This window comes from Polypterus senegalus, chromosome 2, assembly GCF_016835505.1.
Source record: "Polypterus senegalus isolate Bchr_013 chromosome 2, ASM1683550v1, whole genome shotgun sequence".
Lineage (NCBI taxonomy): Eukaryota > Metazoa > Chordata > Cladistia > Polypteriformes > Polypteridae > Polypterus > Polypterus senegalus.
In genome coordinates, this window is record NC_053155.1 from 134,259,204 (window position 1) to 134,286,355 (window position 27,152).

Consider the following 27,152-nt stretch of genomic DNA (forward strand, 5'->3'; position numbering starts at 1 on the left):
ACAGAGGAATCCCCAATCACAGCCATCTGACGTAGCTTTGGCACAATTCCATTGTACACATCGACGATGACGGCAGCTCTGTCTATCTGTCCAACCGAGACTAACTTTGACTTCCATCATCCAGTCCTGAGTCACAGAAAAGATTCACAAGCTCATCAAATATGTCCTGTGCAATTCGATTCACACCCAATTCAATTAATCCAAGGAAATCCATTGCAGGACACAGACATAAAGTAAACAATCTTGTGCTCCGTTTTAGTAATATCTTTGAATCTATTAAAAAGCACACTCCAAAATTCACTTTAATTGTTCCCTCAATTTCAAACCGATTGTTTGGCCAAAGTATTGCATCATTTGTGTTCCACTTTCTCATGAAGGACATGCACTTCCGACATTCACTCCAAGCCTTTTCAAGAGAGAAATATCCTCCACAAAGGAAGACATGGGACATGTGTGTTTCGCTTTATGACAGGCTAAAAGGAAGATATATTAGAGCGTTGCCATTGTTCTTACATTTATTTTGCTTTGCCTCTTCGCAAGTAGGTAACTTGATTCTTCATCTTGGCTACCATGTTTGTTAGCTATACTAATGACAATGTTTGTTGCTCTTTAGTCCTTTCGTGCTTGTCAAATGTTGGGTGACTGAAATTCTTTGTCCCTGTATAAGAAGCACTGGTTTTCTCTGCTAGATGTGAGTGTTCCCGGCAAATCTTACACCACATCTCGGAGCACTCATCATTAGTTTCAACCCACAGTATCTCCTAGAGCCATTTTCAGAGAAAACTGATTTGTTCTGTCTTGATCTTGCATTTCTTCACAGGAATGCCACAGTAAATACTTAAAGTGTGTTGCGTTTTTCAAATTGAGTCCAATGAATTTTGTTTGATTGTTAAAGTAAAGATAACCTGTTTTGCTGACCACCAACTAATTGCGTGTGTGGTGCGCTTTTGCAAGTTCGGGAGGAAACAACGTGTGCACCAGTTATGGACACTCCTGGTTATAGTCATCCTCAGTTTAAGACTGGGTGTGTCTTCAGGGTTTTATGGGATTTATTTTCATCAGTTTAATTGGAAGCATTTCACTTGTAACCTATCTACCTGTTGTAAGAAGTGCTCAGAAATTGGATTTTTTTTAACCAGAGATTACTTAATTTTTAGTACTGATTTTACCGGTCTGATTGTACTAAATAATAAAGACAACCTCCTGTCAGTTTTCTTTAAAAATTAAATTAATTGTGGTTTATGTGCTCCTATGTTTTGGCTCCCATCAAGCATCAGCTCTCTTTTTCTAAAAAACATGTAGTTTTACACTTTCCAAAGTTGTTATGACCCCATCATTGATTCACTTGACATTTCTTTTTCGTTTTTTTCAAATTCTTTGTCTAAGCTATCCATCCAACAGTCTTCTAAAAAGATTCCCCCCTCAACTGCAGAAGCCAGCACCGGCCTCCCATTGGCACAAAGAAAGTATTATCTGAGAACCTCTCATGTCTTGCCAGTTATTTTCTTTGAAATGTCTCTCTTTTGCAAATTGTAAATCTCGTATGATCTTTATTTTCTCATCATTTGTTAAAATACAACATGGTATCAATATGTTTACAGTAACTGAGCATTTGTAATTAATCTATTAAAAATTTTTAGAAAACTTTATAAATTATTCTTAAAAAATATGAAAGGTGTTGTTGCAGAAAATGCCAGGTTCTGTACATTTTCACCTACTTGTGCCAATGTTAAGCAAACACAGTTTTGGTAGACTATTTTAGATTCTCTATTCCTTCACAATAGTTGGTTGATTGCATTTTCCATTTTTTTGCATTTTGTTTCTATGGCTGGTCCGCTTCCATTATTTTCTAGAATCCATAATAACAACAATATCATGATGTCAAGGGGTTGGCTATAAGACAACATACCCACAGCCATATTAGTTGGTGTGTGAAGTCCTGACAAGTGGCCAAAGTGGCTTAAGGCCTTCAGAAATAATCAAGGAAACATAGCATAATACCACCAGCCTGCCAGGAAAATGTGCACACAGAAGCACCCACTATACTGGTTGGCGTTTCCTTAATGTCAAAATGTGCTTTAATCTTCAAAGTCCAAAAATAAATTCTGTAATGTCCCAAAACACATTCAAAATGTCCCACAAGGACAGGATCACCGTCAACTCCAGCCTTGTGTAGAGCAAAGTCACACAAAATCTTTATAAAGGAGGTGTTGTGCCTAAACAAAACATGCACTAAGATGTTAAAAAGTCAGGGGAAGAGGCGAGGAAGGACCCAAAGTGAGAATCAAACTGGGAAATCAGAAAACTAGTGCCCAACACCAAAACACAAGAAAACATTTGTAGTCAGAAAAACGTCAAAAGACGTTAAAAAAACCAGAGAATCCAATAGAGTAATTAATAAAAACAACAACAAGAGGTTCTTGGGACATTTGTGTACTCGGATATGGAAACAACTGTGAGGTGCCCTTTTATTCCATCATGTTGTGTTTGATGGTTCACAGGACACACCCCTACCAACACAGACGCTGTCCTGCAAACAGGAGCTCAAAAGGGCACCACCAATAAATGAACAAAATGGAAATGGAAATAGTACAAAAAATTATACACAAACAAAACTAAACCAACAGGTGAAAAACAGGAGTACCCACTAAAATCCTTGCAGTAGAAAGCAGAAAACCAAAATAGGGACCATTCGCATTAGGATTCCCATGAAAACTGCAAATGAAAATGAAAAATACAACAAAAGGTTCAAAAGAGAAAAAATAATCAAGAAAATGACTTGTCAAAAAGGAAATTCAAGGCAAATAATAAGGGAAATCCAAGACACATTATTCAAAAAGTCAAGAACCAGAACAGAAATACATAAAAGAAAAACCAGCCAAATCCACCATTCAAATGAACCACACCAGACTTCATTTCCCAGCTTACCTTTATAGGGCTGGGGCAGTTCCTAAAGTTGATGGACAGGTGGCTCTACCTGTTGAGGATCCACCCACGACTCACATGAAAGAAGTACAGGACACACATAGATATTAAATACTAACCAAACAGATATTTTATAACTCAAAAAAATAATAAATTAACTATCCATCCATCCATTATCCAACCCGCTATATCCTAACTACAGGGTCACGAAACAATATTATTAAAAAAAAACGGAAAACAATAAATAGGAACGAATAAAGAAGAAAGGAGATAAAAAGAAGCCTAGGGACAAACCTTGGCATACCCTTAATATTGACAGCCATTTCCCACAATATAAAAGCCAGTTGGCTTTCTGTCATTTTGATAGACCTCTTGCTTGAATTTTTCACTTCTTTTACTTCTATTATGGCGCATTCTATCTTGGCACTTTAATGTCCTCTTGTGGCTCATTTTGATGTGTCTTTTATCAGCAGTGCGATGGTTTTGTAGGGCTGGTTTTTACATGCTGGTGCTCATACTGACTTGTAAGGGTCAGTTGGGTGAAGCAAGTCCTTGATGACATTTCATATTGCTACTCATCTTTCCTCCCTTTTCAAAGGGCTTGCTTTTAATTTTTTAAATCTCAGTATTCTCTCTCATTGTCCCTATGAAGACATAAGAACTAGCTGGCATAATCTGTGCAATGAAAAATATGCATTTATTTTGTCTACTCTAGTCTATTCTATTCAAGTCTCTGTTTCTTTTACATATCTAGTCCATTCTTTTTTTATATTTAAGCATTATTTATTTGGTGGTGGACAATTAGTAAGCCACAGGTTTCACCTCCTGGCTAGGATTGATCCTGACTTTCCATAGGCCATATGGTTTAGAACATGTTGGACACACTGTAAGTATGATTTTGGTTTTGTTTTTTAATCAATGCTAATATTCCAGTTTTTCGCCAAAATATGTCAGGTGTTTTTCCTAATGTTTATAATAAACATTCCTATATCTTGTCCCATGCCAGCTTCTAAATATTTGACTTTCTTATAAGGAGGCTTTGTACTTGCAGAAACATCACAGCTTTAAGCCACTTATCACGATAACTCTTACGATACTTGGCACTCAAGCAATAAAAAGCAATACAAAAACTTCTAGGGGATACTCTTTTATTATGAATTGTTTCTGGTTAGTATTTTAGTTTTGGTAAAAATTCTTCATCCTGATGATTCTGTCGAATGAGGTACAGCTCGGAGTAACCCTCGCAATAACGGACATTAAGAAAAAAAAAACAGTAATTCTACTGATGAACTTTTTTCTCGTTCCCTGTGAATACTTTATGATCATTGTTATTTGTGTGTTTGTTTGCTGGTGTGCTGCAACATGGGTCTGTTGTAAATAGCTGATTTATTTGTTGTGTGTATTTTACAGTATTTACGATAACAATTTTATTTCCGGTCATACATTTTGCTTCTGTTAGTGTTCTCTGTACTTGTTCTGTGGCTAGTAGGAAAAGTAGTATTGAGCTCTTGCACTCGTGGGATCGGTAGTGCATATTATAATCATGTTTGTTGGGTAAAGGTTCATGAGGAGCAGCACAAGGTCACCAAAATAATACGATCCTTATAACAGAAGTAAATAGTATATTGATTCACAAGGGTGTGGCGTATCTATTATAAATTATTATTTTTTTTTATTTTAGGTGGGGCGTTGCCCCAGTGCCCTCTGTAGTCCAGTTAGCACTGCTCACCACATAAACATTGTAATCAGAATGCACATGGAGGTGCACCCTTATGTAAGAAGATTAAGACACACACAAAGACACACTTACCGACTGTTATTCAAGCGTTATATTTAGGGTTAGACTTAACAACTCTACCATATCTAAGGTGATTTTGAGTAGTTTACTCAGCTCAGTTTGTGGTGTTCTTAGGTACAGTTTAAGCAACATCAAGCTCAGATGTGGAATCTGATGATGGACCTACTTATACTTGAAATAGTTCAGGCTGTCACACACGCAAAAAATGTTGACAGTTCCTCCTGTACTCGGCCCATTTAGACTCTACAATGTAGGATCTCAGCTCTTCAAGAATTCTATTAAGCAATTCATCTTTGTCATACCCTTTGAGTGTCTTCTGGTGAACCATCTTAGAGTTATGTGACTAAGAGAGTGGATTGCTGACTTTATCATGGTACTCCTTCTCCACTTCTGTTTTCTTTGATAGTTGAACTTTGACTGTAGTGTTGCTTTCTGTCTTTGGTTTTAACAGGGGCTTGCAAGTGGGTAGCTACTCTGTACAGGCAAGCAGGGCTGGATTTACCATTAGGCAAAATAAGCACATGCTTAGGGCATCATGGGAAGGGGGGGCACCACGGAAATGTTCCATTGCCGGATTTACCTAAGACCATATGGTGGAAAACTGTAAATGGTGCAGCTGAACTAGGTTCCACATAAAATGAAAACATTACATTCATATGTATATAATAATACAAGTAAAAATAAAATGGCAATACTGTAATAGAGGTTAATGATATACTGTATATTAGTCTTGGGAATACAACAAAATAAGAATCTGGTAGCTGCCAAACAGTCCACCGAGGCTCATGTGATTACTCTTGTCTGGGTCACGTTTGCTGTCCCATTCAGTCATCCACTGAGAGTGAGTGCAGCTCATATATATGGGGGTACCAAAATCTAACAAGTGCTTACAGCCTCTAAAGGTCTTAATTCAGCCCTGCAGGTCAGCCTAGTTGGGTGTCCCAAATTATGTTCTGAATGCTCAACAGGTTCAGAAACAAATTAGATCATCTTATCTTTTCTTGTTTTCAGGCCAATGCTTTTGGCAAGGCCTTTGGATTGGCAGTGCTCAGAACTACAACTGTTGTGACAGAATTCCCATGATTAGGCAAAAACTTATAAAACCTTCACTCATGCACTTTGAATCATTATCTGATATTATCTTGTGGGGTGTGCCATGTACAGAAAGGTGTCACTTTAGTTTAGAAATTGTACTTCTTGAAAAAGTGACACTGTTCTCTTGATATTTTTCACTGTTTTTTTGGGTAATCTCTAATCTCTGTTTTTCCAGTTTATGATATCATTTGTTGCTGTCTGGGACTTGTGCTGCTTTTCATTTTCACTTTTATATCCTTTTCTCAGTTGGTGCATGGCCATTGTCATTCACAGGTAAACTATATAGTGCAGCGAGTTCTGCTGAGTGTGAATAGCCTTAGCTAAAGTTAGTTCACTCTCATTCAATTGTGTTTTTGTTACGTGTTCGTAAATGAATCTATCTCTAATTCATTCTGTGATGTCTTTTAATTGCATATTTTTACTTCATTTTTCAATGCCCTCACATGCAAGTTGAGGGGTTTCCCTTCGGTTTCTATTAAGGATGTCTTTCCATCATGAACTTTATCTTTGGACTGTATAGACCCAAGAGCTGGTAAACTTAACTGAGATGACAGTCCATTTTCAAATTCTTGGACAATACATTATAGAGCTGTTAGTACATGAGAAAACTGGCAACAGTTTAAAAAACAACTTCAGCTATAGAACATGTACCACAAAGAGGAACACCACCTAAACACACAGTCAGCGTACATCCTTACCTGAGAAGATTAAGGCACGCTCTGCAGGTTGTTATAATAAGTGTGTTATAATATTAAGGTTAATGTCACTGTCTCTGTAAAACACTTGTAAAGGATTCATTCACATGAGCAGGCTAAGTTTGGCACACAGGGGCTAGTCTGCCTGCATTTAGAAAACCATTACTTTAGCAGTTTGAAGAATGAAGGACAACTGTGAGTGTAGGTATTGTGCTATTCTTGTGTATTTTTGGAGGGGGGTTTGAGTCCTTTACTGTCCTTGTTTGGAGACCAGAGAGAGCCTGCAAGACATTTTGAAGCCATGGATGGATGATGTCATCCATCTGGAAAATCCTTTCAGCACAGTGATGAAAATGGCAGACTCTATAGATCAAGATCCTACCTTGATATTGTCTTGTTATGGCTTCCTTTTGTCTGTTATACCGCGTAAATCGTTATTAAAGAAAGCTAAGTATAATTCTCTTATGTGATTTTTGTACCGCCGTAATCACTATGGGAGAGATGTCTCCTTTTAATATCTCTATATTTTCGGTTACTTAAAATGCCGCAATGTAAAAGAACGTATTCCAATTAGGGAGCTTTTACTTCTAAAGGAAACACAGGTGCCCCCAGGTAACATTGGCCACAAGTTTCCAGCTTTTGTCCTATTAGAAAATGGATCTTTCTCCCATTCCCAGATGAATCATCAACCCCATTGGAGGATTTCACATTATTTTTTTCAGAAGTATTCCAGGTCCTAACACAGAGAAGCATCTTTGATCATAACACTCGATCACCTTACTCCATAGTGTAGCAGTGGCTAACACCATCAGTCCTGGGGACTCCTGAGGCTGCAGGTTTTTAGTCTAAGCAATCTGACAATCAGTGTGTCATTTTTACTTTCAGTTCATGCACTTATTTAGCGATCATTTTTGCTATTCTAAAACTCTTTTTTTTAGTGTTAGTGGAAGCTAATAGGTGTTTCCTATGAAGACTTTAATATTAGGACTTCTTTCTTTGTTCTTTTCGATTGGCACTTCTCTATTTTGTATTGCTGGCTTAGGAGATATTTTACTGTCAAACTTCCTAGTATTCCAGACCCCCCACTTGTTTTCTGACTAAGAACCAGACTGTCTCTTTATTATTTTTTATCTACAGGTTGATCCAACTCCATATACCATATTTTTCGCTCCTTAAGACGCACCTGACCATAAGATCCACCTAGGTTTAGAGGAGGAAAACAAGAAAAAAAATATTCTGAACCAAATGGTGTACTAATATATTTAATAAAATATAGCAGAATAATATTTCAACCATGTAAAGTCAACAGCGGTATTAAGAACCATCATCACTGTCATTAATAAATGATGAGAGACATTAAGGTTCAAGCACTCTTCTAGTTTTCTGAAAACCCCAAGAACTCCTCATCACTAGTGTCAGAATTTATGAAGCTCAGTTGCCCACAATCACTTTGGAGGGGCACGTACCTATCATGCAGCATAACCTGTCCAAAGCCACCATGGGACAAAGCACATTTGGACCAATGCTCCCTGAAGTTATATCGCCAGTCTAGTCCCATCTCTATTTGTAATGCCACAAAGCCCTTCATCTCATCTTGTGTTGTGGGTTTCCACTTTGAAAAACGGGAATGCGGTGCAAGCGCAGCCCACAATTCAAAAAATTGCTCTGCATACCTGTTTGTCTCGTCTGACAGTAGCTGAAAGGCAGCCTCAGGAAAGAACAGCCTGAGTAGTCCAGCAGCTGGTAATCTGTCGAGTCCAACAGCAAGCCATGCTGTCTTGTGAAGTCCGGTAGCCAGTTTGGCTCCCATGGATCAATGTCTGAATATTCCTCCCACACGAACCTTGCCGTAGGTGCATCAGCTGCACGAATGCACTCAGCTGGGGTGGCATCGACTGGTGTCCGATCAGCTGATGCCAGTTCCTCACTCTCTTGCTCGATCTCCTGATCACTCTCAACAAAGTCAGATTCTGAAAAATCAGAGTCCGATTCAGCGATAATGTACAAAACATCATCTGCTGAGTATTTTCTTTTCTGCACTCACTTCACTCCCTTGTGAGATGTCGATGCCATCTTGCCTTTGTTTATATTTGTTTACATTTCGTAACTCATGAGCACACAAGGATTAGATACCGAGTCAATGAGTCTAACATTCCTCCAAGCAGAGAGGGAATGCCTGTAAAGTAACGGTGAATTTTGTTGCCATTAACAGCTGATTGTCACCCTCTACCCCTGGATGTTGACTTTTGTCAGGTAATACACATCACGGTCTGTGACGCAATATTTGCTCCATAAGATGCACAGACATTTCCAACCTTCTATTGGGGAAGAAAAGTGCGTCTTATGGAGCGAAAAATAAGGTAATTCCATCTGATCCACAAATACCTCTTTTCATGGTCTTAATAATTACAGATTTGTTATGAGAAAAATCAAAAGACTCAAAATCTTCAATACTGTTTTAGGAAATGAAGAAGTAACTTTGTGAGTGCTATCAATCCTCTTGCTTCCTTTCTTCCACATGCCCACTACTCAAGTACCGTATATACTCGCGTATAAGTCAGGTCTTGAAACCCGGAAAACCAATCATAAAATCAGACCCCGACTTGTACGCCCATTGAAAAATACAACACTTATTTTATTTCTTTTCTTGCATCCTCCAATCTTGCACCAGTTTCTCAAACACATCGAATTTTGTTGCAGCAGCGCAGTTACCAATTTCTTTCACCATTTCAACAAAATTTAATTCAAAACGAAATTCATATTTTCTTCTGATCGAACACTCCATCGAAGATAAGGGATGCTCTTATGATAAAGGTGTATGAGGGTGTGAGATACACAAAACACAAACCAGTGCAAACGTCGCTTCGGAATAGTTCGGGTATTACCGTGTGGTGACGTAGGCACAATAGATAGAAAAAAAATGGCAGTGTGCTCCATGGTTACTTTTTCAGGTGGGCATTAGCATATCATAATCTCTTGGACCAATAGCTTGAGTTTTCCATATTCAACTTATACGATCAACATTATAAAATACTGGAAATTATACCGTAAAATCAAGCCCCGACTTCTCCGCAGGAGAACTTAAACACGAGTATATACGGTGTGGGGAACAGCCCAGACACAGACAGGTAGACATGATATTAAAGCCCTCTACCCCTGGATGTTGACTTTTGTCAGGTAATACACATCACGGTCTGTGACGCAATATTTGCTCCATAAGATGCACAGACATTTCCAACCTTCTTTTGGGGAAGAAAAGTGTGTCTTATGGAGCGAAAAATACAATAATTCCATCTGATCCACAAATACCTCTTTTTAATAATTACAGATTTGTTATGAGAAAAATCAAAAGACTCAAAATCTTCAATACTGTTTTAGGAAATGAAGAAGTAACTTTGTGAGTGCTATCAATCCTCTTGCTTCCTTTCTTCCACATGCCCACTACTCAAGTGTTTCCGCTTAGCTCTCCAGTCCTCATTCATAAGGTTTAAGAGATTTAACTCATTTTCACTGCTTCATGACAGTTTTCACGCTCACCGTTTGTTATACTACATTTTTCTTTATGTCACTATATCTGGACAATACTGTTATGAGTTTTATTCACATGTGCATGTTAACTGTGGCACACAGGGGCTCAGCAGTTAGAATTGCTAGCCAAGCATTGGAGTAGATAGCCAGAGACAACTGGAGGCTTGTATAGTCAGCTTAAACACAGGTTAGTGTATTTCTGTCCTCTATCAGCACAAATCTTCTTTCCTTACTGGGAGAATGAGAATCGGCATGTAAGCACTATGATATTTCTGTATTTTGTGGGGGAGGAATTCAGTCCTTGTTTGGAGACAGAGAAGACCAGCAAATGAAGCAAGACATTATAAAAGGTCTGGACAGTGGCCAGACCCTTCGAGGCTGCGTCGACACAAAGAGTTGTCGAAAAACCTCCCAGCGTGGGGACGGAGAAAATGGCTGACTGTGTTGATCCAGATTTCCCACCTGGATAAAGTCTGTCCATATGCCTCCCCGTCTGTAACCACGTAAAACGTCAGTAAATGTAAGCTAAAAGATATTTTGTCTCATGTGATTCTTGTATCGCCGTAATCACTATGTGAGGGATATCGCCTTTTCTGGTCTATCATGATATTGTTTAATTATTTAATATGCCACAATTTTAAAAGAACACATTTCCAAGAGAGCTAATGCCTCTGCAGGAAACACCGTTTAAACAAATTGAGTTTATAGTGAATTAAATTATTTTGTATGAATTACTATAGATTTCTTAATTTATGTACATCAAAAAATCCATCCTAACAGACTGTGCACAATAGGATAATTCACAATTCTGAAGGTTCTCTTTCATGGATATACATGAGAATGCATAAAAAATGTTTAAAGTAGGTGTCAGGCAACTCCCTAGTGTATACTGAAATACATGCCGGATGGTAGACCAGAATCTCCTCCAAGCCATCCAGAAGTTGTTCTCCATGGCCACCCCAAACTGCTCCCACGCCCGAGTTTTTGCCTCAGCAACCACCGAAGCCGCATTCTGCTTGGCCTGCCATTACCTATTAGCTGCCTCTGGGGTCCCACAGGACAAAAGTGTCCTGTAGGACTCCTTCTTCGCGCCGGTGTTCATCAACGGGTTCGCCACCACGACAGGCACCAACCACCTTATGGCCACAGCTCAGGTCAGCCACCTCAACAATAGAGGCACGGAACATGGCTCATTCGATCTCAATGTCCCCCACCTCCCTCGGGACATAGTCAAAGTTCTGCCGGAGGTGGGAGTTGAAGCTACTTCTGACTGGGGACTCTGTCAGACATTCCCAGCAGATCTTCACAATACGTTTGGGCCTACCAGGCCTGACTGGCATCCTCCCCCAGCATCGAAGCACCCCCAGGTGGTGATCAGTTGACAGCTCCTCCCCTCTCTTCACCCAAGTGTCTAAGACATGTTGTCGCAAGTCCAACGAAATGACCACGAAGTCAATCATCGAACTGAGGCCTAGGGTGTCTGTGACGATGCGGTTCGGCTCCACGCTCCCATCAATGTTTGGAAGCACTTGAACCCAACACCGTCGGTAATGTCACCGATGAGCTAGACAGTTGAGGCAATAAACAGTTGAGCAAGGGGATGGTATAAATGTGCAAAGTGCTTTTATTACAAAGATAATCACAAACAAAGTGTTCAATAAATAAATAGTGCAGTGATTCCAAGTTCATTCAATCATTAAATAAATAATTCATTAAAAGAAATAGTGGAGGTTAAAAATATAGAAAAAAAAACAATCCTTTAAAATCGAGGTTAAAACGTTCCTCAGGAAGCAGTCTTTAAAAACAGCAACAAGCCCGGTGCTTCTTCTGTGCTAGCGTCTCACCTGCTTATCCTACTTTGGCTTAGCAGCAGGCAAGACACTCTCTGCAGTTGCCCTCTTCTATCACAAACACAGTTCTGGAGACCTCCCGATTCTGGCTTTGGTCTAGCACTCATACCAGACCTGAGACTTGGACTCTTTGGTCTCCAGGACGCCCACACCAAGGACTGCAACACCAAGTCTCGCGACTCCAGCTGCCTTTCTGGTCTTCTATGGCCAGTTGCCTTTCCCTGGTCACTCCCGCTACCTGCTCACTCAGCAGGAGCAACTTCCAACTCCAACGCCTGGGTGTCGGCCTAACACCCAGCTTCCTCGCAGCTGCCCACGAGCACTTGTTCGCTTGCCCACATGCTCCGCGTGTCTGTCTCTCTCTCTCGCACCGCCTTGCTTCCTCGCTCCCTGTAACCTCCATCCTTTCTTTCTCTTTTCTCTGAACTGTTTCCTCTACCAACCGACTTGCACTTCTTTTATACAGCGAGGGGCCATAGCAGCTGCAGCACATTAGCCACGGGAAAAATCACGGATGTGGGCAGTCCCTCACCTGTGCACTCGGTGAGAAACGCCCACACCACAGATCGCCCCGTGGCTTGCTACGGCCACTACACCCCTTCATGAAGCCGCGAGCGCGGTGATTATTTATTTAAAAATAGACGGTCTTTGCTCAGCGAGCTGTGGACCCATAACACCACGGTGTCCTGGTGCCAAGTGCACATATGAACACCCCTGTGCTTGAACATGGTGTTCATTACGGACAATCCGTGATGAGCACAGAAGTCCAATAACAAAACACCGCTCAGGTTCTGATCAGGGGGGCCATTCCATCCAATCACGCCCTTCCAGGTCTCACTGTCATTCTCCACGTGAGCATTGAAGTCCCCCAGCAGAACGAAGTAGTCCCCATAAGGTATGCCCTCTAGCACCACCTCCAGGGACTCCAAAAAGGGTGGGTACTCCAGACTGCTGTTCAGTGTATACGCACAAACAACAGTTAGGACCCGTCCCCCCACCTGAAGGCGAAGGGAGGCTACCCTCTCATCTACTGGGGTGAACCCAAATGAATAGGCTCCAAGTTGGGGGGCAATAAGTATGCCCACGCCCGCTCGGCGCCTCTCACCGGGGGCAACTCCAGAGCGGTAGAGAGTCCAGCCCCTCTCAAAGAGATTGGTTACAGAGTCCATGCTGTGCATCGAGGTGAGCCTGACTATATCTAGTCGGACCCTCTCAACCTCACGCACTAGCTCAGGCTCCTTCCCCTTCAGAGAGGTGACATTCCACATCCCTAGAGCCAGGTTCTGTAGCCGAGGATCAGACCGCCAAGGTCCCCGCCTTCAGCCACCACCCAACTCACACTGCACCCAACCTCCTCGGCCCCTCATACAGGTGGTGAGCCCATGGGAAGGGAGACCCACGTTGACTCTTCGGGCTGTGCCCGGCCAAGCCCCACGGGTGCAGGCCCGGCCGCCAGGCGCTCATCATCGAGCCCCACCTCCAGGCCTGGCTCCAGAGCGGGGCCCCAGTGACCCGCGACAGGCCAGGGAAAACACCGTCCAAATTTTTTATTATTTTGAACCGCTCTTTGTCTCGTCCCTCTCGTGACCAGTTTGCCTTGGGTGGCCCTACCAGGGGCATAAAGCACCCGACAACATAGCTCCTAGGATCATTGGGACACGCAGACCCCTCCACCATGATAAGGTGGTGGCTTGAGGAGGAGATATATGGCTTATTGATTATAAGAGAAGACCAATTACTTCATGAGTAACAAACAATAAAGTCTAAATTCTGTACATCAAGCCGCAGGTTCTTAAAACTGTACCTGCATTACTTAAAATTGGATAACTCTGTGTCGACGGAAGCTGCTTCTGGTTTTACATTATTGATGTATTTGCATCATAAATCATGTCAGGAGTTTGTTTCTTATATAGCCAGCTTCATTGTTCTTGCATTTATAATGATTATTCTCTTGACTGTACTCTTATTAAACACGTTGCCCAAGTCAGCAGTGTCTGATCATTTTTGAAGTCTTTTTGATTTATTATTTCTGCTTCATCTGTACTTTCTACCCCTCCAGTTTAGCTGTCACCAGAAAAGTTTGCAATTTTGTCACTTTACCTGAATATATGTTGTTAAATATGATAGAGAAGAAGTGGAGTGGAATCCTGCTGATGTGTGAAACCATAAAACAAAACTGCAAAAGTAGAAGACAGAGAAAGCCTTACATTGGAGGTGTTACAAAATCGACTCTCAGGAAGTTGCCAAATGTAATGGCTGACTGTACATCACATCATAAATACACACACAGAGCTGCATGTGTGTATACATGAAATATGAAACAGGCTGAGAAGTGTTGAAGTACCATGGAAATCCATCTGCTGATCACAAGCAGTAAACCTCACAGTCAAAGTTAGCATCAAATTATATTCTTTGCTAGGCAGTGGTATGGTACTGTAGAAATATCTTTTTTAATATTTTTTATTTTTAATCTGTAATAAAAAGTCAAGGAAAATGTCACTTTTTATTGGCTAAAATCTTGCCTGAAGAAGGGGCCTGAGTTGCCTCAAAAGCTTGCATATTCTAATCTTTCTAGTTAGCCCATAAAAGGTGTCATGTTGCTTAACTTCTCACCACATCCATAATGGCTAATGCGGTACAACACCCTAGCAGTACATTTTTTATAATCTTTAAGATTATTCTCAATGCTGAACATACCTATCTGTTATTTATTTATCCGGTTACTGATTCTCAAACCCATTTAGTCCAATTCCAGATTCTATCCTGGCTGCATTGTATTCAAGGTAGGAATTAACCCAAGAAAGCGGGGCCTATCTACTGCATCACCCACTCACCCACTCTCTGTCTGATTTAGACTTGGTGAATAATCTCACTGCATGTCTTTGGGGATGTGGGAGGGAAACTCAAGTATACAGAGGGAAAAACTGCCCAAGCCTTAATGTCATTGCTGTATGTTGAAAGGTAACTAAGCCAGAGGGATATGGCTGGGGTCAAATTGCAAATGAAAGGGGCAACAATGTGTATCTAGAGGTCCTGAATACATTGGCTCTTACTAAAGCCTTGAAATCCTCCATATTATAGGCAGAGGGAGAACATTTTTTTTTAACTTCAACTATTAAAAACTTCTTCTTCTTCTTCTTCTTTCAGCTGCTCCCATCAGGGGTTACCACAGTGGATCACCTTCTTCCACATCCCTCCATATCCTGCCCTGTTACACCAATCGCCTGCATGTCCTCTCTCACCACATCCATAATCCTTCTCTTAGGCCTTCACAAATCACTAAAACCAGAAATAAACATTTAGATCACATCTTGACTATTTTGTGCTATACTGGTCATGTTGATTGGATGCCAACCTTCTCAGAAAGTATAGTCTGCTCTGACCTTTCTTACATAGAGCATCAGTATTGGCAGTCCAGTGCAATTTGTCATCCAGCTGCACTCCCAGATATTTATAGGTCTGTACCCTCTGCACACAGTCACCTCTGATGATCACAGGGTCCATGAGGGGCCTGGGCCTCCTAAAATCCACCACCAGTTCCTTGGTTTTGCTGGTGTTAAGATGTAAGTGGTTTGAGTCGCACCATTTAACAAAGTCTTTGATTAGCTTCCTGTACTCCTCCTCCTGCCCACTCCTGATGCAGCCCACAATAGCAGTGTCATCAGCGAACTTTTACACGTGGCAGGACTCCGAGTTGTATTGGAAGTCTCATGTATATAGGCTGAACAGGACCGGAGAAAGTACAGTCCCCTGCGGCGCCCCTGTATTGCTGAACACAATGTCAGACCTGCAGTTCCCAAGACGCACATATTGAGGTCTGTCTGTAAGATAGTCCACAATCCATGCCACCAGGTGTGAGTCTACTCCCATCTCAGTCAGCTTGTCTCTAAGGAGCAGAGGTTGGATGGTGTTGAAGGCGCTAGAGAAGTCCAAAAACATAATTCTTACAGCACCACTGCCTCTGTCCAGGTGGGAGAGGGATCGGTGTAGCATATAGATGATGGCATCCTCCTCTCCCACCTTCTCCTGGTATGCGAACAGCAGAGGATCAAGGGAGTGGCAGACCTGTGGCCTCAGGTGGTGAAGCAGCAGCCGCTCCATGGTCTTCATCAGATGTGAAACAGTAAAACAAGCACTCAAGGAAAACAGCAAAATTAGTAGGAAGAACAATCAACAAGTTGAAATTTTGTTTTGCAAAGGTAAAAAAACAGTTGTGTAAGATACTGAGACTCAAGGTAGGCAGCATGGTGTAGTGGTTAAGGCTTTGGACTTCAGATCCTGAGGTTGTGGGCTCAAATCTTTTGTGACCATGAGCATGTCACTGCAGTTACTTGTGCTCCAATTGGAAAAACATAAGAAATGTAACCAACTGTATCATAAATGTTGTAAGTCGCCTTGGATAAAGGTATCGGTCAAAAATGTAAAACACCTCAGGTAGACAAATGTAATGGTGGTGATGGAATGAATGGTTTAATTTTGATTTTAATGAAACAGATCAACACATACTGTACATGAGAAGCTGGGCAAGCGAGATTTAAAGGTCAAACTGAGAGAAATGACAGAGTTGCAGAGGTCAAAACTCTAAATGTGAGGTCTGCAAATAATAAAACAAAACTCAAAGTCGCAAGACAAACCAAGTTCAATTCCAGAATAGGACTTTTGACATTTTCGTGGTGCTTTTCCTTTTATACAAAAAAGCCTGAACAGCCTTTAACACATAGCTTGGCATAGCTGGCCACCAAGAGATCACACATGTCATGTTTGCACCTAGTGACACACAAAATCACAGATATGAAATGACCAGAGAATAATTTCAATCAATAAAAATAATAGAAAATAAAACAATAATTTCTTGAACCCTCATATCATTTGTAAAATGTTATCTACTCTATAATATGCCCTGCCATGAGAGAACTTTGGAGCAACAGAAAACAACCAGGAAAGGTAAATGTAAGCCAAGACACAAGCAGAGGTCATAACATCCTTCTTGTATCCTTATAAGTTTTTGACTTTTATGTGTTTTTTTGTTTTACAAATGTAATTTATTTGTCCTTACTAGTCTGACAGTCATGTCATGAAGTTGCAGTTTTTTTGTTTTGTTGTCATTGCTGTCTGCACTGTTTTGACTGTTTTTCAGCTTGGGTGTTTGTATGTTGCTTGTTTTAAAGATGCCTGTTGTCCATCACATGATAGTCATATCACTACATTCGATGTTTAAAATTTAATAGGGGACCAGGGTTCTTTGTCCTAGCCTTGGATTTTCATTATTCTAAAACTGTTTTTCTAAGTGTTAGTAGAAGTTAATGAGTGGAAGCTTTCATCTTTCGTGTAGACTTTAATGCTAGGACTTCTTTCTTTGTTCTTTTCGATTATGACTTCTCTATTTTGTGTAGCTGGCTTAGGCAATCATTTTACTGTCTGACTACCTAGTATTCCAGACCCCCGCCTCTTTTCTGACTTAGAATCGAGCTGTCTCTTTATTATTTTTAGCTACTGGTTGTCCCAACTCCATATAATTCTATCTGATACATGAATACCTCTTATCATGGTCTTAATAATTACAGATTCGATATAAGAAAACTCAAAAGACTCAAAACCTTCAATATTTAATTGTTTCTTAAAACTAAGAAGTCACTTTGTGAGTGCTCCCTTTTACAAAACAATTTTCTCGCTTCCTTTCTTCCATATAGCCACTACTCAAGTACCGTATATATAGGTCTTGAAACCCGAAAAACCCGACTTGTACGCCCATTGAAAAATACAACACTTATTTTATTTCTTTTTTTTACATCTTCTTGCATCCTCCAATCTTGCACCAGTTTCTCAAACACATCGAATTTTGTTGCAGCAGCGCAGTTACCAATTTCTTTCACCATTTCAACAAAATTTAATTTAAAACGAAATTCATATTTTCTTCTGATCGAACGCTCCATCGTAGATAAGGGATGCTCTTATGATAAAGGTGTATGAGGGTGTGAGATACAATAAACACAAACCAGTGCAAACGTCGCTTCGGGAATAGTTCGGGTATTACCGTGTGGTCACGTAGGCACAATAGATCGAAAAAAAATGGCAGTGTGCTCCGTGGTTACTTTTCAGGTGGGCATTAGCATATCATAATCTCTTGAACCAATAGCTTGAGTTTTCTGTATTCAACTTATACGATCAACATTATAAAATACTGGAAATTATACCGTAAAATCAAGCCCCGACTTCTCCACAGGAGAACTTAAACACAAGTATATACGGTGTGGGCAACAGCCCAGACACAGACAGGTAGGCATGATATTAAAGCACCACACACGTTTATTTACACTATTTACAAAGGAGGAACAGCACACAACCCAGTGCTGCAGCACCAATTACCCCAAAGTCCAGGCCTTTCTTCACAATGCCTTTACTCTTCACGCCACCTCTTTCCTCTCCTCACAAGTTTTGTCCTCTTCCACCCGGCTCCAGCCCCGAATCGAGGGAGGTGGCCCCTTTTATGCACACCCGGATGTGCTCCAGGTGCCTCCCAGCAATCTTCCACTGGCACTCCCCAGTGTGGCGGAAGTACCGGCTCTGCATCCGGAAGTACTCCGGGTGTCCCTGATCCTCTTCCCCCTAGCACTTCTGGGTGTGACGGAAATGCTGAGGTCCAGGGCTCCATAGGCATTGGTGCGCCCCCTGGCGGTGACCATGGGCCCCTACAGGGCTGAGCTTCAAAGCTCTGTACCCGTGGTCCCGAAAGCCACCAGGGCAATCGCCCCCTCATGCTCTGGAGGAGGCGCAAGCCCTCCTCCGGTCCTCCTGGGTGTCCTGGCTGGGTAGCAGCCCCAGCCACTCGCCACAACGGTAATTTCCACTTCGCTCGCCTGGCCTCATTTTTTAGGTTTAACAGATTTTCAATCAATTTCACTGCATCATTTAAACAATTTGCTCTTATAGTTAAATTATTTATTTACTACAGATTTATTAATTTATGCACAATTTTTTTTACATCCCGAAGGTTCCCTTTCATGGATATACATGAGAATACATAACAAATGTTTAAAATAGGTGCTTATTTAAATGTTTAAAATAGGTAGCTTATACCAAAATAATAAATACAGTGGGATGCAAAAGTTTGGGCAACCTTGTTAATAGTCATTATTTTCCTGTATAAATAGTTGGTTGTTACGATAAAAAATGTCAGTTAAATATATCATATAGGAGACACACACAGTGATATTTGAGAAGTGAAATGAAGTTTATTGGATTTACAGAAAGTGTGCAATAATTGTTCAAACAAAATCAGGCAGGTGCATAAATTTGGGCACCACAAAAAAGAAATAAAATCAATATTTAGTAGATCCGCCTTTTGCTTCCTGTAGGTTCCAATGAGAGTCAGAATTGTGGTTGAAGGTATTTTGGACCATTCCTCGTTACAAAACATCTCTAGTTCATTCAGGTTTGATGGCTTCCGAGCATGGACAGCTCTCTTTAACTCACACCACAGATTTTCAATTATATTCAGGTCTGGGGACTGAGATGGCCATTCCAGAACGTTGTACTTGTTCCTCTGCATGAATGCCTTAGTGGATTTTGAGCAGTGTTTCGGGTTGTTGTCTTGTTGAAAGATCCAGCCCCGGCGCAGCTTCAGCTTTGTCACTGATTCCTGGACATTGGTCTCCAGAATCTGCTGATACTGAGTGGAATCCATGTGTCCCTCAACTTTGACAAGATTCCCAGTCCCTGCACTGGCCACACAGCCCCACAGCATGATGGAACCACCACCATATTTTACTGTAGGTAGCAGGTGTTTTTCTTGGAATGCTGTGTTCTTTTTCCTCCATGCATAACGCCCTTGTTATGCCCAAATAACTCAATTTTAGTTTCATCAGTCCACAGCACCTTATTCCAAAATGAAGCTGGCTTGTCCAAATGTGCTTGAGCATACCTCAAGCGGCTCTGTTTGTGCTGTGGGCGGAGAAAAGCTTCCTCTGCATCACTCTCGCATACAGCATCTCCTTGTGTAAAGTGCGCCGAAAGGTTGAACGATGCACAGTGACTCCATCTGCTGCAAGATGATGTTGTAGGTCTTTGGTGCTGGTCTGTGGGTTGACTCTGACTGTTCTCACCATTCGTCACTTCTGTCTATCCGAAATCTTTCTTGGTCTGCCACTTTTAGCCTTAACTTGAACTGAGCCTATGGTCTTCCATTTCCTCAATATGTTCCTAACTGTGGAAACAGACAGCTTAAATCTCTGGGACAGCTTTCTGTATCCTTCCCCTAAACCATGATGGTGAACAATCTTTGTCTTCAGGTCATTTGAGAGTTGTTTTGTGACCCCCATGTTGCTACTCTTCAGAGAAAATTAAAGGAGGAGGGAAACTTACAATTGACCCCCTTAAATACTCTTTCTCATTATAGGATTCACCTGTGTATGTAGGTCAGGGGTCACTGAGCTTACCAAGCCAATTTGCGTTCCAATAATTAGTTCTAAAAGTTTTGGAATCAATAAAATGACAACGGTGCCCAAATTTATGCACCTGCCTGATTTTGTTTGAACAATTATTGCACACTTTCTGTAAATCCAATAAACTTCATTTCACTTCTCAAATATCACTGTGTGTGTCTCCTATATGATATATTTAACTGACATTTTTTATCGTAACAACCAACAATTTATACAGGAAAATAATGATTATTAACAAGGTTGCCCAAACTTTTGCATCCCACTGTAAGTATTGTCTTGTATGTTAATACCACATTTTGGAATAGTTTATAGTTGATAAGGCGAGATTCCCACAAGTCCCTGGGTGACTTGATCATACTTTTAACAATGCAACACATGGACATTGGGCTGTTTAAAGCAGCATAGCATCAGTCACTCTTGATTTCAATGCAAGATTCGGGTCACCCCTTAGTCCTTTAGACTTGTGGATACTCAGTTGATTATTCAAGTGAGTCTGGGTCCCTGGCATATACTCAATCATTTCTTTAAGCTGCGGGAGGTTATTGATGAAAAAGCCCATTGCTGTCATGGATTCCCTGGGCACACCCCCAAAACACCCAAATGTTAGATCTGCCCCTGATAGTGCAACATGCCAAACTTTACAGTGGCTGCATAGAGATGCAGTATTTGACATTGCTGAGTCAGAGCTCCATGATACTGCAGTAGAAACAGTACAGGTGCTGTCTTAAGGCAGTGTCCACATTCTACACAAGTCTAGGTGGATATTTCTCACATTATTCTTGTTTTCTACCCAACATTCAAAGATGTTCAGATTAGTTTAACTAGCGAACCCAAATGAGACTGGTGTCAATGGGAGTGGGTGTGCACATGAGTGGGGCCTGTGATGGACCAACACCTTCTGCATCCACTGTTAGCGGGATAGTGGATTGGAATATAAATATATTACTTTAATTTAGAAATATGAATTTTGTTACAGTATATATTAAAGGAGAGCAACATGGTGGTGCAGTTGTTAGTTCTGCTGTCTCACAAGGGTCTGCATCATAGTCCAGTTACTACCTATATAGAGTCTGCATGTTCTCCCCATGTCTATATGGGTTGTCCACCCATATTCCAAAGACATGGTTAAAACCATGGGCAAGTTATAGCATGTGACGGTGCAGGTCGGCTCCTGGCTCTCTCTTCTATTATGGAAGTCTCTTGTACCTGACACCATCAGTACCGTAACCGAGATGAACTTGGCAGATGAGGATAAACCACACTTGGAGCAAGGGGATGGTATAAAAGTGATCAGTAATTTTATTGAAAAAAATCAAAAAACAAGTGTTCAGAAAGTGCAGTGCTTCATCGAAAATAAATAATCCAATAAAAACAAAGGTGAGGTGGGCGGTTAAAATCAGAATAAACAAATCCATTAAAAACAAGGTTAAAATCACCTTGCAGGAAACTGTCTTTACTAAGAAGCCTGGTGCCTTCTTTCTCACTGGCGGCTCTTCTGCTTATCCCATATGGGCCTTCCAGCAGAGGAGTTGCCCTAATAACAGGCGCAGCTGACCTTCTGCAAGTCTGGGTCCCTACTGTTCCATGGCTACGGTAAGGCTACCTCTCCGGACCTTGACTTGGGACCCCAACAGCCAATGGCGCTCACATTGGAGCTCTCCACCCAAGCCTTCTTGACCTCTGCTGCCTTCCCAGTCTTCCATGGTGAGTCGCTCCTTTTAGTGCACATTGCTCTGGCTCCCCGAGTTGCTCAGCCAGAGTGATCACTCCTTTAGCTCCCCGGGCATCAGCCTCTCGCTACACTGAAGGGACTCTCCTCCCCAGCTGCCTGCCTTCTCTCCCTTGAGCCTGCTCCCATCAGCTCACTTGCACTGGCTCCTTCCACCTCCTGCCTTCTTCTCTATCTCTCTGTTTCTCTTTCTCTTTCACCTCCGTTGATTCTCCTCTCTCACACTCACACTTCCCTTTTAAAATGGGGACATGGTATAGCTGGGGCAATCAGCATCAATTAGGGTCGTGGACAATCCTACACTAAGTGCAGGGCCATCCGCTCCCATATTGCATACAGAAACCGCTCACCACGCAACCACGTCCCCCCACATGAAGATACGAATGCAACGAATATTTATTTAAAATGCCACGCACCTCACTTTACCACATAGCAACTCCAAATTCTTGCTTGCACATCTGAAAAACATACAAAATAGTGCCCCTATATTTGTGCCCATTGTTATCAGGATAGGGTTTGTGCCTTTGTGACCCTGTAACAGGATTGAGTTGGTTTAAAAATAGATAGATGTAGAATAAAGAACCATATGCATATCTAAGAATATGTTAGAAGGCATCACACTATCCATTGGCCTATGTATTACCAAAACTACTTCTTGAAGCAGCAGACTGCGGGCACTGTGAGCCCACCCTGACCAAATACATCCCTGCTGAGAACACCAGACCATCACATGAGGCCAATTTATACTTGCCAGTCAATCAAACGTACATGCAGTGGTAAGTCCTGACACCCAGGCTTCAGGGTTATGAGCCAGCAGTTCTAGCTACTGCACCAGTCATATATTATTAGTGGCTTTTTTGGAATGTATTGTATACTGTATAGAGATTTGCATATGGGTCAGAATGTGCTGGAATATTATGATGTGACTTTAATCAACTAAGAACATTAGCATATCAACATGAAATACTAATAAAATTGAATGACATGTGTGTTTATCTCCTTTGCAGCTTGTGGCTTCAATTGTCTTCATCAGCATTGGGGTGATAGCGGCATTCTTCTGTGCTATTGTGGATGGGGTAATTGCTGCAGAGTATATTGTAAGTACTGTATTATGACTGCTTTAACCTTTTCCTCAGTTTGTAATAGGCACTCTGTTCCATTCCATGTGCTGTTAATCATTAAAAATGTGACATCTCAATTGGTTAACTGTTTATATAAAAATGATTTAAGGACTTCTGGCCCAGAGAGAAATTGACTCTTGATTTCAGCAGAAACAAATGATTATATGCACTGTTAACGCATGTGATACCTATAGAATACAGAATATGAAGTATAATTGTCTTATTGGGTTATGCTTACAGTATTTGTACAAATGTATTGATTAAATGGTCCTTGTTAACTTGAATGTCTGTGTGTATAAAATAATGGATCTTGTTGGTCGCAGTTGACAAGTTTAACAGACTTTGAGTGCTCTTGTTAATTTTGTTGGTTTTTAGGTACAAAAGATTTTTGATGCAGTTTCTTTTAAATTGTTACTACTACTAAGGAATTCACTGAGGGCAATACTTCCCTTACGGCTTCCATCCTTTGTGAAATAACAGCAGTGGTGAACTGAACTTAGGCCAATGGATTACACATAGGCCTTTTTGTGCTGTTGTCCTAATGGAGACCTCCATAAGGTGGGACTGTAAACCCAAAGGGTATCTCCCACAGGCTCTCTCTCCTTCACTTGTCAAGCCTCTGCTGCACGTAGCTCCTCCCATTACACTTGCCCCACCCCTGAGTGATGCCTGTTCACAGCACCATTTATCTCTGCTGAAGAGTTCACTCCTCCATGAGACGGCAGATTGGGGACTGAATTTGTGCCACTGTATTACATTGTAGGAGTTTTCTGTGCCTGCTCTAATCCCCTTAGGCCAGCAGCTGACTATGACTGCAAACTACAAAGGGGTCCCTTGCACTACAGTAGGCTCTCTCAGCTTTGTGGTGCTCATATCTACTATTACAGTTTATTCACAGGTAAAAATGACATAGTCTCTGTAAGGTCCCTGGACCTGTAAGAAGATGTTGCTAGAAGTAATGCTTATACCTGAGTGGCACTGGACAATATAAAGCTAAGCAAGAGCTTGAGACAGCAGACAAAGTGGAAAACTTATATTGGCAAATGGAGAATTCCTCTGCATGTAGTGTGAGTAGGCAGAGACCAGAAGTGACAGAATCTCCTAGACATAAGCATTCCACAAGCACCAAAATGAGAAAGAGATCACAGAAGACTGACAGGAAACCAAAAATGGTCCAACCAGACCTTCATGGGGCAGCAAACATTCCACGGTTATAACACTGAAAACTCTGTTACCTGTTGTTATGATATGGTGAAACTCCAAATGTATTTCTTTTCAGATACATTTTTACATGTAAGCTCCTGAAGGTATTTGGGGGATTTTGGAAAAAAAGAGATTTAGGCTACATCAACATTTTCAGGTTTTTGTTTAATAATGTAGAATTTACACCTTTCCTCCACACTATCCCTGAGTTTTTAACCCTCAGAAACAAAGACTTTTGAAAATTCTCTCCAGAGTCATATGTTTCAGAAAATGCTGGCTCAGCGTGGCAGTGCAGATGGGTGAAAACATTGCCTGTAATCTTACTCTTACTGGTTCCTGCTTACTTTGTAGCCCTCCCCTGATTAGATTCTACTCATTCACCTTTCTGAGCTGCTGTGCTCACTTGATACTTGTGCATTACTCTCAATAACAGTTCCATCTCAACGTCAGTCCAAACAAAACGATTCGTTTTTTTGTTTTTCAGATTACCCCATTGCTGTTCTCCATGAATATTTACCATGGAGGACCCTTCCTCTTCCTGTTTCTGCTGATGTGCACATGCCCTGTGTAGGCGAACAGCCACGTCATATGTGTTTCTGGTTACTTTAGTGAGGGTGGAGATACTTATGTAAATGATGTGTGGATGGAGATTGTTTTTGTTTAAACTCCGCATTTTTAACCTCAGACTTCACTATTATTTATTTCATGGGAAACTCAAAGACTCATAGCTGGCTACAAAAAATATTTGCAAGCTTTAGTTTGTGCCAAAGAAGGTGTTCCTAAGTACTGACTTAATAGGGTGCACAAATGTTCATCAAATAAATTACAACTATACAATTTTTATAAAAGTGCCACTGTTTTAGTTTCCTTTCCCACAAAGTATTATTAACTATTCTTTTTTACTTTCCATACTAAGAAAATATGTAATTTGGCCCAGGGAGGCCAAACTTTTGCATGGAACTAAATATTCATTCCATGCTATGTGAGTTGCATAAAATAAAATTGTGATAGGCAAATTAAAGCTAGAAAGAAAATGAACTATGGAACCTGAATTTCTCCACAAATCCTTCTCTGGACATAGTGAAAGCTGACTGTCAATGAGGGTTACCACCCAATTGAAGAGAGGTGTCCATCAAACTAGAGTTCAAGCACAGTGGAACCTCGGTTCACAAACGTCTCGGTACACGTGCAAATCGGTTTACGACCAAAAAGTTCACAAAACTTTTGCCTCAGTTCATGACCACACACTTGATAAGTGAACAAGCCAGTTTCCTTTTCGGTTTGTACGTGTTCAGTCTCTCCCTGTGCATTTCCTGTGCAGCGAGCAAGAGAGAGAGCGCGCGACACACACACAGAGGCGCGCGAGACAGAAACACACACACAGACATGTGTGCAAGAGAGAGACGCACGCACACACGAAAGAGAGAGTGAGCGAATGAGCAAGAGAGGGAGGACTGGACGCATCAGGTAGAAAAGGCTTGTTTTTGTTTTCAAACTGGGTGGAGAGGAGGTTACAGTTTTGAGGGAGAGTCTGGTTTCGCAATGGAGGGATGTTTTCTTCCAGGTGTTTTCTCTCTTATGATTTCTTGGGTTTCTGGTGTTTTTAGCTGTTTAGCTGGTGGGAGCGAAAGCCTCATGCAGCCATTCTAAAAACAAGGTCCTTGTGACACAACCCTTCGTGTTTGCCTTCCACATCACTGGCAGTCTGGCTTTGTTTACATTGTGCTGCTTGAAAGCACGAGGGTTCTCAAATTGGTAAATAAGTAAATTGGTAAACATTTTTTCCACCTCTTCCAGCACTTGAAGCCTCTGCCTAGTTAATGCTGTAGCTCCTTTTGCAACATCAGCTGCTTTAATACATTCTTTCTGCTTTAGAATAGTCGAAATCGTAGGTTTTGACTTCTTGTACTCGGCAGCAAGATCAGTAACACGCATGCCATGCTCAATACTTTTCAATAATTTCTTTCTATACTTAGATTTCAATTTTCTGCAAAACTTTCTTCTCACTACTCTTCACTTGCTTAGAAGCCATGGCTAACTGCAAAAGCACACGAAATACTGTAGAGCACAAAGAGATCACAGATAAAGCACCCACGTCTGACTGAGAACAATGAACAGGGAGCAGCTCAACACGTGCTTAAATACAGTAATCGGTGTGTACGAACCGGAAGGGACATGAAATAGAGCACAAAGAGTTCACAGTGAAAGCATGCCAGAAATCATCAGCACGCACAAACCGAAAGGTAAACTGGCTTGTTCGTATACCGAGTGTGTGGTCGTAAAACCGAGGCAAAAGTTTGGCGAACTTTTTGGTCGTGAACCGAGTTGTACGTGTACCAAGACGTTTGTGAACCGAGGTTTCACTGTATTTACATACAGTTCGTACGGTCTGGAACGGATTCATTGCATTTACATACAATCCTATGGTGGAAATTGCTTCGGTTCACGACCAAATCAGTTTACGACCAGAGTTTCGGAATGAATTATGGTCGTGAACCAAGGTTCAACACTACTCTACATTCTGTTTCACACATTCAATAATCTACCTTAATAAAAGAATACGTGTCTATGTGTCCATCTGGTTGCTATGTCTCTGTTATTCAAACAGATGGTACATCACAAGTATTTCTAGTAGGGCTGGGTGATAAGGCAAAAAAAAAAATCTAGGTTTTTTCATAAAGTTTGACCGATTCACGATTTCGATTTTTTTTATTGTGTAACTAGTCAACTTAAAACATTACAACAACATGACTTACAGGTAAGTAAC

The 27,152-nt window shown here is 41.2% G+C and overlaps 1 protein-coding gene across 1 annotated transcript in view; it reads left to right on the forward strand.

Moving 5' to 3' along the window:
• The window catches only part of LOC120523388 (transmembrane protein 255B), a 208,394-nt gene that overhangs the window by 96,617 nt on the left and 84,625 nt on the right, over positions 1-27,152 (forward strand). The window contains exon 4 of the mRNA XM_039744663.1: positions 23,069-23,158. Coding sequence (XP_039600597.1) covers positions 23,069-23,158 — 90 coding nt within the window. The remainder of the gene's footprint in view (positions 1-23,068; positions 23,159-27,152) is intronic.